The following is a 13763-nucleotide window of genomic DNA, read 5'->3' as shown; positions in this document are numbered from 1 at the left end:
CTCTACTTCCATCTACATTCATTTCCACCACTCTTCTCAACCAGTCACTTTAATCCTTCCTCAACACTTGACCAAACCATCTCAATCTGTTTCTCTTCACAGCATCAATCACAGGCTCTATTCCCATCATCTTTCGCAATTCATCATTTGTCTTCCTCTCTCTCAATGATACTCCGCACATCCACCGAACCCTTCGCATTTGCACCCTTTCCAGCCTTCGTTGCTGCTCTACGTTCATTACCCATATCTCGCTCCCATAAATCATAACACTTCTCACACATGCAGCATACACCTTTCCCTTCAGCTTCAACGACACTCCCCTCCTCGTCAGCACGCTACTCAGTTCCCGAAACTTCTTCCATGCACATCTCACTCCAGCAACCGTTGCCGAGTCTGATCCACCTTCTCCATTCAGCATGTCTCCGAGGTAGCAAAAGGTTTTCACACCTTCCAGCTTCACGCCGTCTCCAAGATCCAACTCAACATTTCCTCCATCTGCAGCTCCCTCTGTGCATACCTTACACTTGAATGTAGCTGCCACACTGGTTAATGACCCCCTCAGACCACTACATTTTTGATGAACCCACTCAGAGCAAATTGTACATTGAATGAAATTCACTCCGACAACCTTCCTGCACACAGCACACGGCCACTTCCCAGTTCTTTCCACCTCACCACATGCTTTGCCGCTTGCCATCACCTTCGTTTTTCCGATATTCACCTGCAGACCTTTTGTCTCCATACATTCCTTCCACTTGTTCATCTTCTCCTTCAGTCCATCCATACTTTGCGCAATCAACACCAGATCATCTGCATACAAAACTCCCACTCCTTTACGTTCCAAGCAAGCACCTCCATCACAGCTACAGATAGTAGTGGACTTAGTACCGACCCCTGATGCACTCCCACCTTCACTTCAAACTCATTTAAGTTTTAGCTCTTTCACGAGCCTCGATTCAGTATACAAAAATAAAAAAATAAAAATAAAAACCACTGTTCCAGTCCTTCGTCCTTGCAGCTGTGCGCACTCTTTTGTACATTGCCATCACTACTCGGATCAACCATTACTCCACTCCTAACTTCCTCAATGCCCATGTCACTACTTTGCATAGAACCCTGTCGAATGCTTTCTCCATATCAACAAACCCAAGAAACAACTTCTTCCTCTTCGCCATGTACTTCTCCTGCAACTGCCTTACAATAAAAGCGCGTCTGTCGTTCCTCTTCCTGGCATAAATCCAAACTGCATTTCGTCTATCTTCACTTTCTTCCTTATCCTCCTCTCCAACACAGGAAACTTTCGAGGAAAAGAACAAGACGGTAGGCTTCAAATCATGGAATGGCCAGCACAGTCTCCAGATTTAAACCCCATCGAGCTGGTTTGGGATGAACTGGACAGAAGGGTGAAAGTAAAGCAACCTACAAGTGCAACACATTTGTGGGAACTTCTGCAACAGTGTTGGGAAGAACTTCCCGAACAATATTTGATTTCCATTGTCGAAAAAATGCCACGAGTGTGTTCGGCAGTTATATCTGCAAAAGGTGGCTACTTTGCCGAGTCAAAAATTTAAATTAAATTTTGTTAAACAAAATGATTCTATGATTTCTTTTTATCTCCAATTGTTTATTTGTTCTATGCTTAATTTCAGAGTACATCGAGACATTAAACTGCGTAAATTTCAATAAAAACTGGTAAAATTGAGGTGTTCTAAAACTTTTGACCGGTTGTGTGTGTACACGCACGCACGCGCACACACACACACACACACACACACACACACACACACACACACACACACACACACACACACACACACACACACACACACACACACACACACACACACACACACACACACACACAGTTCTAGACGGCTTTGCCCGATGGGCTTCGCCGTAAAAAGTGTAAAGTAAACAAGTCAGGAGACGACGATGGTTCACGAGCGAGCGGTATTCAATGACAACGGTCAAAACCGACATTGATAATATATAACTAGGAATGTATTATCAGTTATGAGGTTAGTCAGCTACACAATACCGAAAATTCGGTTCAATTCCGACAACTTTGAAAATTTGACCTATGTGACCTTCAAAGGTCAAAGGTCGAAGATTCTAAAATTTGTTGGAAAACTTGTATTTCATGATGTATGTGATAATATAAGATCATGTACGACATTTCACCCTAGTGGGGCGGCTTAGCCCAAATATTCAAAAGAATTGTGCATTTTGTGATACAAGCACCAAATTTGGCACAAATGTACATTAATATGTTGCGAACATTTTCAGATATTGGGCCACTTGAAATTCCGTAATTTTTTTTTTCAAATTTTTTCAAATTTCGTAATTTCTAATTTTTCGGGTGACACCGTCACAATTTCGGTCTTCGAGGCCGGCCGATAGGCAAAGTGTGACCGGAAGGGACGAGGTTCTCCTGACCACGTGGCCCTCGATCTGGGAAGCGAGAGGCGTTCCATTAGTGGACGCGCCCCTCACGCCCGACATTTGGGCGGCCCCGGCAGGCCGTTTGTTTTGACGTTCCGTGACAGGCCCCGCACCCCCACCTCCGGGCCGACCGGAAGCTTGTGCTGAGTACATCATACCTGAACAACTCAGTGAGGCAGAACACAGCAGTGCACACCAGGGTGACCCCTTCAGTGCATAAACCAATTAACCTGTCCACTGCAGGGCATATAGAAATGAAGTTATTTTCTGCATATAATAATAATATAAGTTCAGTTCTATATAACAATTTCTGTTATCACCACTACCACTACAACTACCACTACTACAAGCTTTGTCTGGAATTTTGTGGACTAACAGACAAACAGACAAACAGACATACAGACAAGCTGGGATCAAAACATTACCTCCTTCCACCATTGAGTGTAGAGGTAAACATCATGGAAATTATATCATGCCCTAGATTTAATTCATGCTTACCCGTGTATTTGCTTCACTGGTTCACAAGGTCTTTTGCATACATGTAATTCAGACTCTCGTCTTCATTGCTGACCACACAATGTTCGCAACATATTAATGTACATTTGTGCCAAATTTGGTGCTTGTATCACAAAATGCACAATTCTTTTGAATATTTGGGCTAAGCCGCCCCACTATATCGGCCGGCCTCGAAGACCGAAATTGTGACGGTGCCACCCGTAAAATTTGAAATTAGAAAAAATTTGAAAAAAAAAATTACGGAATTTCAAGTGGCCCAATATCTGAAAATGTTCGCAACATATTAATGTACATTTGTGCCAAATTTGGTGCTTGTATCACAAAATGCACAACAGGTTTGCTATGCTGCTACACTACCCTATCAGGAAGCGAACAATGTCATAAAACCATCAAAAATAGACTTTTCTAAATTTTGTGACCTTGTGACCTTGACCTTGGGGCGAAAATGAAAAATCGAGCTCCGTGGGGCGAGACATGACATTGGCCTAACCAAATACCGAAACCCTAGTCAGATTCCACCAAACCCCTTGGAGAAGATGTCGCTTGAACTCGATTACCCCCTAAAAAGACATCTTTTTCAGGCGTGGCTCCGCCCACAATGGGCGCAATACGCCCACTCTAGGCAGGACACAACTAGATCATGATATCAACCTCCCACCCAAGTTTCATCAAGATCGGATGATATCGGGTAGTTATGCTGCGGACAGAGACACACACCCATGACGAATATAGTGGTCACTCTGTTTGATAACTCGTGAACCAATACAGAATGCAATACATGAACCAATGGCTCTTACCAGAGCGGTAGCGGTCATCTCTTGAGCCACACTCTTTGCGCCGGCCATGCTTTCCTGTAGGGGCAGGTGCAGCTCGTAAGTGAAGCTCCTTGTGTAAAGAAGGATCAACACCTGCTGGGAAAATGAGTTGCAACAAATGAAAATAAATTACACAAGTCAGGAGACAACGATGGTTCACGAGTGAGCGATATTCAATGACAAAGGTCAAAACCGACATTGAAAATATATAACTAGGAATGTATTATCAGTTATGAGGTTAGTCAGCTACACAATACCGAAAATTCGGTTCAATTCCGACAACTTTGAAACTTTTACTTTTGTGACCTTCAAAGGTCAAAGGTCGAGGATTTTGAAATTTGTTGGAAAACTTGTATTTCATGATGTATGTGATAATATAAGATCATGTACGACATTTCACCCGATCAGGAAGCGAACAATGTAATAAAACCATCAAAAATCGACTTTTCTAAATTTCATGACCTTGTGACCTTGACCTTGGGGCAAAAATGAAAAATCGAGCTCCGTGTGGCTAGACACGACATTGGCCAAACCAAATACCGAAACCCCTGTCAGATTCCCCCAACTCCCTCGGAGAAGATGTAGCTTGAACCCTATTACCCCCTAAAAAGACATCTTTTTCGGGCGGGGCTGCGCCCACAACGGGCGCAAAACGCCCACTCTAGGCAGGCCACAACTAGATCATGATATCAACCTCCCACCCAAGTTTCATCAAGATCGGATGATATTGTTATGAATTTGGTAATGCAACATCTAGAGCTAGGTAGATCTGAATAGGTAGGTATTCGGCTGTCGTGACAGGGACTCTACATGTAATAAGTTATTGATGTTCAGGCGGTTGTCGGGGTAAGATGTATGAGTGTGGATCTACCTGGAGATTCGAGTGTTAAATAGTGAGGGATTAAAGGTAACGCCCCTGTGAGTATCACCTAGTAATCAAACCTTTGTCCTTTATGGCACTGCAAACCACATAAACATTAGTTAGGTCCTTAGCGCAACATTAAATAATCCCCTTTCCCTGACAAGGACTTCGTATTAAATTGACAGGAAACCAGGTCAAAAACACCGCCATGATTGGCCGCCACCGTGTACACCTCCAAAGGCCTACAAACCTGGCCGGCACGTGTTATGCCAGGACCGCAGGGTCGCGTAACGGGGGAGATGTCAGGAGTCGCGGGAGGCTTTGATTGGCTGAGGAGTGCGCGAATGTGACGTCATCGGCCACCAATATAGGCGACAGTTGCGTCGCAGTTCGCCAGTTGAGTCCGGAGTTCACCAGTTCACCAGTTCGCGAGTTGTTGAGTCTCTCTGAGCAGACGCGGGCAGTTGAGTTGAGTTGAGTTGAGTTCGTGGCAGGCACTGGCAGACGCAGGCAGGCACCAGAGAGTTGAGCGGTGGTGGAGAGTTGGAGAGGACACGCCATTCCAGTCGCAGTTCGAGTGCAGTTCGGGTTGTAGGGAGTCGCAGGAGACACACGAGAGCACACCCAGTTGGCACTGAGCAGTTCGTTGGCACTTGGCTGCCAGCACTCCCGCGTCGAGTCGAGTGGAGTTGAAAGGAGTCCTTCCTGTCCCTGGTCAAGTGGAGCCGCTGGCCTGCGTCGGACGCGTGGTGCTTGGAGCGAGGGGCCTCGTGGTGTGCGATCGGGCCAGAAGGAGCGGTGCTGGACGCCAGCAATACAGGACGACAAAGACAGATGGGCCCGATCTCCGCGTATATTTTGAACGACGGGACGTGTTATTTTCGTGATTAATCTCCCTCGTTTGTGTTTGCTGTCAGTCGTGTGGGGACGTCCCGATTTAGGTTTATTAGAATTATTAGATTTACCGGCGGGCTTTTTCACTGGCTTTACTTTTCCTAATAAACCCTTATATTACTTTTTGTACATAATATCTGAACGCAGTTTTCCTGGGTGTTTGATTTTAATAGATAAGGTTGCGGAGCCTTCGCTGCGCCCCGCCATTCCGCGCGTTGGTGTTGAACTTGAGTCCGCCATTGAGTGTTCGCCTCGGGAGTTAAAGTCTCGCAAATCGGTCATCCGTAACTGTGGTGTTAATCACACATGCGTAACAAGTGGTGTCAGGAGTGGGATTTGAACCCGTCGGACAAATTTTTTGTCCGCGGCGAGACATCGACACGGTCGGACAAATTTTTTTGTCCGCGGGGAGACATCGACACGGTCGGGCGTACATTGCGTCCGACGTTCGAACGCAAAATTTGTATAGGCGAGGCGGAGAAATTTAATAATCAATTGGGCATACGGAGCGCGATATCGCGTCTTCGTCAAATTTAAATTGTGTTTTTGGTATTAAAATAAATACGCGCGCAGGAAACAACCTTCCGAAAGGCGGATGTCGGAGGTCGACGAAATGGAGGTGCGCAGCGAGGCCTCCGTCAGCGTCGGGAGTGAGCCGGAAATGGGGGATAAGGAGGATAGCGTTGGAACTTTCCCCGCCGCTGGGACGGCCCCGATAGATCTCCAGACCATAGTAAATTTACTAAAAGACATGAGGGCTCAGGGTGAGCGATTAGAGGGCCAAATGGTAATGAGGGACGAAGCGAGGGCTCGGAGTGAAAAATTGGGGGCACAGGAGAAGCCAAAGGTGGCAAAAATTGAATCGGAACGGGGGGAAGCTAGATTGGGAACAGGAGAGAGTACGGCCCATGCAGATGTGCACGGGGCTCAGGAGCCGGGAATGGCAAAATTGGGAATTGCACAGGGAATGGCAATTGAAGTAAATGGGGAGACCGCAGGTGCACAGGTGGATGGGGAATGTCCACAGGTGGATGGGGAATGTGTACAGGTAGATGGGGAATGCCTGCAGGTAAACGTGGAGTGTCCACAGGTGAGCGGGGAAGGAAATATGGAATGTGAGAATTGTAATGGGGAATGTTTCCCACATTCTGGCCTGGTTGTTTATCGGGACCGTGTGGATGTCACAACACCCCAACCGGGGGATGAATTTGGAATTGTGCAGCACCAGGGCGGTGGTGCGGAGCAAGAGGGGGTAGAGTTTTTGGGGGTCCGTGCAATGGAGCCGGACCAGGTATTTATTGGGGATATTGATCAAAGCCTGGCGGGGCCAGGAATGATTTGTGATGAGGATGATTTGATCCAGCGGCTGGAGACCTGGGACAGTCCCATGGAGGTAGAGCTTGTTCAGGCCCAAAGGAGCCTGGGTGATGAGGTGAGTTGGTCCGAGGAGGTGGTTGGAATGACCGAGGGGACGCTCACTGAACACTGCTATTTGGAAACAGAGGCTCCAAAATTGGACAACCAGTTGGGGGAGTGTGTTGGCTCCGGGCTGGATTTGGATCTTGGAGGATCGGGAGATAGAGCTTCTGGAGATTTGGTCCCTGTAGGGAATTTGGATCAACTGCAGGGAGGGGCAGAACAACCGGTGGTAGAGGTTGTTCCCTGCAGCTGCGGTTTGGCAGTGGGAATGAAAATTTGTAAAATAAAATTACAATGGGAAATTGATTTGGAGCAGCCATGGTTGGGATTGGTCCCCGGGCTGCGGGATCTGGGTATGGAGAGGTCATGGGTGATGGCCTCGGGCAAAAGTTGCCCCTTTCAAAATTTGGGTATGCCGGCCAGCTGGGGGGCTGTGATGGCGAGATTTGGACGTGGGGTCCAGCCTTGGGTGTCGAGGTACGACCTGGGTCCCACGGGGGGTCTGGTGGAGTGTGGCGTCCCTTGTCCGTCGGGGCGCCGTCCGAGCTGGTGGCTCGGGCCGGCAGGGTCACCGGACCCTGGTGGGGGTTAAGACCTCCAGGGAGGTCCGAGGTGGTTTCTCAAGCCTGGGATGGCAAATATTGAGGACCACTGGGGGGAGGTGTTGTGGGTCGCGCTTTGGTGGTGGCACCGCAGATGGCCAGCTTGGGACTGATGTGGTGACCACCCGGGCATGCGGCCTGGCACTCTCCTCCAGGGACTCTGGGACAACCAGCATGTGGTGACCTGGCATGGTGGTTGGTCTATGGACGCGGGTCAAACCGAATGGACAGGGATGGAGATAGCCTGCCGGACAACCATTGGGGCATCTGTGGAACGTGATGGTGTGAGCGACCTTCCACAGATGCTCCGTTGTGATTTATGGACTCTCGGGTTGGGAAGAGAGCCATGGGGATGTGAATCGGGAGATGTGTAACGCGCCGAGCATATGGGCCATGCTCGGCTGGCATGTGTATGGCAAAGCATCCTTCTTTGGTGAGGTGAGTGAAATGTGACAAATGTTTGGCATGGGTAATCTGTGGGTTAGATGCAAATTTAAGGGTGGATTGTGAAATGCCATGGTGGACACTGTATAGTGACGCCATTATTGATCCAGGTGTGTAGACCAAAGTGTTGGAGGCTGTGATGAAATTAATAGGGTAGCAAGACACAGCTTTCAACTGGTTGCGGGGGCAACTGTGCTGATATTTGGGACGCGGGATGATGGGGATGTAGTTGTGTAGCCTGAGGGTCAACGTGGTGCTGTGCGTGTCCGAGGTGTGTGGACCATGTCTTCTGGGTGGGTCTCCTGGTGGAGCATGGCTGTTGACTGGACCTTGGTGTGGTCAAGTGTGGGTGAGCACTGGGGGGCTGCAGTTCTGTAGTCGGACTGGGGGATGATGGGGAGGTGCAGGGGACGTGGCTGTAGGGATGCCACGCACTGCGACCGTGCCCCCCAGGGCCGAGGTTGTGTGTGCGGTAGTGTGTGTTGTGGCAGCAAGTGCTCACCACATTGGCCAGCTGGGGCTGCTGCAGCTGTGTTCCTCGCAGGGGGGCCGAAGGATGGATGGTGGGTCGCACCCTTATGGACACTCATGGGCCATGTTGGCGTTTTGACTGCTCACCTTGTCCCGGTGACCCTTGCACGGTAGAGGTGCAGAGCTGTCGTGGCCACAGGTAGTTGTGTAGTGATGATCACCGTTGGATGCGGATCCACATACCTGCCAGTGTAGTGGGGACAAAAGAGAAATTTGGAAGTATTTGGTAGGCCCAATGTGAAATTTTGGGAATTGTATGGGTGGATGACACTCTTGAACCTGACCAACCTGCAACTACCTGCACTTGAGGTGAGTGTTTTGAGGAGTACTGTCCCAGGCTTCAGGATTTGCTTTGGGAAATTGGGGACATGTAATTTGGAGTTGGGAGGTGAGAGCGAGTGATGACATGGCCGGTGAGGGGATGGAATGGGAGCCACAGTGTCTTGTGGGTGGCGTATGTTTTTGTATTGTGGTTACGTGTTTTGATGTGGTCGTGAGAGTGGAACCTGGAGAGTGTGTGATGATTATTGGAGATAATGAGGGGCGATAATTGTGCTTTTTGGAAATGTGCTAATGGAAATGTGTAAGGATTCAATGATTCGAACTGTGAAGGGGGATTTCACATGTGGCAGGCCATGGCAAGCCTTGTAACACCTTTTACACCATCTATGGAATTGTACTGAATTGTGCTGAGTTGTGTGGAGAATTGAATGGCAGCGGGGGAGGAAGTGTGTTTTGGGGACCATGGGTGGGGAAGGTGTGTGTGTCCGCAGGTACAGAGCAAGCTCTGAGGAGCGATGCCTGCGGGCCCCCCTCTGCGGCAATTACCCCTGGCAGCCGGTGGTAACTGGAAATTGGAGCTCGTCGGTGGAGGGTCTGGTTGGGCGCCGCGGGGTGAGGAAGTCCCCCGGTGACCCGTGTTGCTGCGCGAAAACAGGAGGCAAAGGAGCCTGGTGTGTGTGGAGACCCTCACCGGCGAGGTAACGGCGGAAAGGGGCTGTTGGGCTGTCATGGGGCCAAGAGGTAAAGGGGGGGGGGCAATGAACTTGTAAGTCGGTTGACTTGTTTTTGGGACTGCGGGCACCACAGCCTGATGCGCCCCCACCATCTTTTTGTGCGGTACCTCCCCGCTGCCTAGTTGAGGAATGCCCACACACGTGAATGACATCAATGCCATGGTCCTGCAGGGGGTGTATTGGGAATAAGTGCTTTGTTGATTTTTGAAATGCCTTGATGACCTATGGAATGAGAATGAGTGGTTAAGGGGTCTGTGTTGCATGAATGTGGGCGAAATCCACCGAGCCGTGTCACTCACCTGTAACATCTGGACAGGGCCCGTGGAAATTTAGTGGGATGCATTGGGGATGGCCCCGCAGGTAAGGTTGTGTCTTGTGGCATCCATCGGGGGACGCGGTCTGTAGACCGGGGTATGTACAAAGGTTAGAGTTTTGAGTTTTGGAAAGATGGTTAAGTTTTGTGGTTAAGTTAGTGTTGTGTGTTGTTGTTTCCTCCCTCCACAGGAACAACGAAGAAGATGTACATACTTGCATGATGGTTAAGGGGTTCAGCATGTTAAGGAAGTGTAGGTAGGTAGTCCGACTCACTTCCCACAGCCCTTCCTGATTTATTTCATAGGTTAATTAAGTGTGTGACAGTAAGTGTTAAGGCTGGAATGGTAGCCCTGCGGTGAACCTTGCAGGAGCTACGGTTCCAGGGGGGGGGCTGTGTTATGAATTTGGTAATGCAACATCTAGAGCTAGGTAGATCTGAATAGGTAGGTATTCGGCTGTCGTGACAGGGACTCTACATGTAATAAGTTATTGATGTTCAGGCGGTTGTCGGGGTAAGATGTATGAGTGTGGATCTACCTGGAGATTCGAGTGTTAAATAGTGAGGGATTAAAGGTAACGCCCCTGTGAGTATCACCTAGTAATCAAACCTTTGTCCTTTATGGCACTGCAAACCACATAAACATTAGTTAGGTCCTTAGCGCAACATTAAATAATCCCCTTTCCCTGACAAGGACTTCGTATTAAATTGACAGGAAACCAGGTCAAAAACACCGCCATGATTGGCCGCCACCGTGTACACCTCCAAAGGCCTACAAACCTGGCCGGCACGTGTTATGCCAGGACCGCAGGGTCGCGTAACGGGGGAGATGTCAGGAGTCGCGGGAGGCTTTGATTGGCTGAGGAGTGCGCGAATGTGACGTCATCGGCCACCAATATAGGCGACAGTTGCGTCGCAGTTCGCCAGTTGAGTCCGGAGTTCACCAGTTCACCAGTTCGCGAGTTGTTGAGTCTCTCTGAGCAGACGCGGGCAGTTGAGTTGAGTTGAGTTGAGTTCGTGGCAGGCACTGGCAGACGCAGGCAGGCACCAGAGAGTTGAGCGGTGGTGGAGAGTTGGAGAGGACACGCCATTCCAGTCGCAGTTCGAGTGCAGTTCGGGTTGTAGGGAGTCGCAGGAGACACACGAGAGCACACCCAGTTGGCACTGAGCAGTTCGTTGGCACTTGGCTGCCAGCACTCCCGCGTCGAGTCGAGTGGAGTTGAAAGGAGTCCTTCCTGTCCCTGGTCAAGTGGAGCCGCTGGCCTGCGTCGGACGCGTGGTGCTTGGAGCGAGGGGCCTCGTGGTGTGCGATCGGGCCGGAAGGAGCGGTGCTGGACGCCAGCAATACAGGACGACAAAGACAGATGGGCCCGATCTCCGCGTATATTTTGAACGACGGGACGTGTTATTTTCGTGATTAATCTCCCTCGTTTGTGTTTGCTGTCAGTCGTGTGGGGACGTCCCGATTTAGGTTTATTAGAATTATTAGATTTACCGGCGGGCTTTTTCACTGGCTTTACTTTTCCTAATAAACCCTTATATTACTTTTTGTACATAATATCTGAACGCAGTTTTCCTGGGTGTTTGATTTTAATAGATAAGGTTGCGGAGCCTTCGCTGCGCCCCGCCATTCCGCGCGTTGGTGTTGAACTTGAGTCCGCCATTGAGTGTTCGCCTCGGGAGTTAAAGTCTCGCAAATCGGTCATCCGTAACTGTGGTGTTAATCACGGTTACGCGACAATATCATCGGGTAGTTATGCAACGGACAGACAGACACACACACAGACACACACACACACAGACAGACGCACACACATGACGAATATAATGGTCACTTGACAACTCGTGAACCAAAAAAAGGTAAAGGAAGAGTAAGAGTGAAAAGACCCTAATAATGTCTTCATGTTCTGTAACGTTGTCTTGCTAAATGTAGTATTCTCCAAGCATAGAACAACGGGCACATTCCATTGATGACATTAGCACCACAAACCTTTAATCCGTGCCTCACTCTCTTAATTAGCACCTTGGAAAATTAGTTGCACCCTGCTTTGTTCAAATGGACATGCAGGATGTTTGCAGGACCAGTCGTTTCAATCGTGCAGACAGGGCAGACAGGGCAGACAGGGCAGACAGGGCAGACAGGGCAGACAGGGCAGTCAAGGCAGAAAGGGCAATAAGGTAAAAGGCAAATCTGGGTCAATAGACAGGAAGTACACAACATGTAATTATTGAAGTTCCCTGTGCCAATGCGTATCAATTGCCTTGCTTCTTAACAACTGGTCCTGTATCTCGCCATGTCCATTGGCATAATGCTAAGGAGGGTGCACAAACCGAAACGCTCTATTCAGTTCGTTGCTCATAGTGTGCTCAAGTGACTGAATAAACTGTGTTTGGGTAACTGGTCGCCTCAAGCATGATGATGCCAAACATTACAGAACTCTGAAACTTACTACTTTAGCATTAAATGCAGCGTGAGAAGAGAGGGGCCGGGACACAGTGGGGAGAAGAGAGGGGCCGGCAGTAGCGGACTGGGTCTTAAAACCGGCCCGGGCATCCTTCACCTAGGTCGGCCCATTATTCATTTATATGTTGCTTATCTGAGAAAATAGACAAAATGCTTGAAAAAAAACAAACTAAATAAAATCCACTAAAAATGAAATTTATTTTCAGTAACACAAGCACATGTCATGTCTAAGAGAGTAGGTGCCTGCGCAGTTTGCTGCTTCTGGCAGCCACACCATCAATGATATCCTTAGTTTCAAGTTTGGCCAGGATCCCTTTTTCCACAGACATCAACATGAACGCCTCAAGATGTTCTTGTGTCATTGTACTTCGCAGACGGCTTTTGATTCTCTTCAAAGCAGAGAAAGACCGTTCACATGCCACTTGTGACACAGGCAGCGTTAGCAGCAGCTTGTAGGCAAGCCCAATGCTCTTGTAGGCATCAGTGAAGAGGTTCAACTTGAGGAGCACCTTGTAGCAGCAGAGAGGACAGGCTTTACATGACTTGCATGTACTTGGCAGAGTCTTCCTGTCCTGTTCAGACTCACTGTCCTCCTGTACTGTATAAGCATCTGCTACTGATTGTTTCAGTGTTGACCATTGTTCTCCAAGGCTTCGGTTCTTTTCGTAGTTGTTCCGCAGTGACATCATCATCAAATCTCAGCAAATGTTTATGCAGCTCTTCCATAGCTCCCGATGGCCGTTGATCAAAGTTCCTTGGGTGAAGAAGTGAGAGATCAGCATACAATGTTGATGTTGCTGATCTGTCAAACCGCTGCTCAATGCTGCTCACAATAGTGTCCACTATTCGGTTGTACCAATTTACACAATAGTGTCAAATTTAGCATCGTAAGTCAGTTCGTGACATTGTTATCAATACTAGATCAGTAGTCAGTAGACCTATCTAAACTTACTAGGCCTATCGGCTCAAAATCCTTTAAATTGTTGATTTGGTAGTTTTTACAATGAAGGAAACACGTATCGGGAGTACATACGACATAGCGATTGTGAATGGAACAGCTCTGAGGCGTCTTTCGCTTCGCATCGCAGTGACGACGAGCACCAACATGGCGGCTGTAAGATTGAAATCTGGCTTCAAGCCCCCTCACAGCCCAAAGCCTTCAACCAGACATATTTACACACTCCTCCCCCTTCATTCCCGTTCTTCAAAGCAAAGCGGTTAAAAATTGTTGTATCGCCCTTATATATTACTAGCAACGGTACCCACCCTAAGGGCGGGGCTTCAATTGGGAGGTGTGATTTATATAAACATCCGTTAAATATCACACGCAAATCATCAAAATCTAAACAGTATTTTTAGAATTTCAATTAAAAAAACCACATCACTGTTCATATCGGTAAATATTATTCCATCGTGTTTCAAATCGTGATATCAACTGTACGCGT

At 48.5% G+C, this 13763-nt stretch overlaps 1 protein-coding gene across 1 annotated transcript in view; it reads right to left on the bottom strand.

Moving 5' to 3' along the window:
• Positions 1–13763, bottom strand: part of LOC137430925 (disco-interacting protein 2 homolog C) — a gene marked incomplete in the record, with an annotated part of 587612 nt that overhangs the window by 441475 nt on the left and 132374 nt on the right. Inside the window, 1 exon segment of the mRNA XM_078782629.1 lies at positions 3756–3869. Within this exon segment, the coding sequence (XP_078638755.1) occupies positions 3756–3869 (114 nt within the window).

This window comes from Myxine glutinosa, chromosome 7 (genome assembly GCF_964187855.1).
Source record: "Myxine glutinosa chromosome 7, kmMyxGlut1.1, whole genome shotgun sequence".
NCBI classification, from domain to species: Eukaryota; Metazoa; Chordata; class Myxini; order Myxiniformes; family Myxinidae; genus Myxine; species Myxine glutinosa.
The sequence above is the reverse complement of the archived record's forward strand: the minus strand, read 5'-3'. Positions and strand labels throughout refer to the sequence as shown.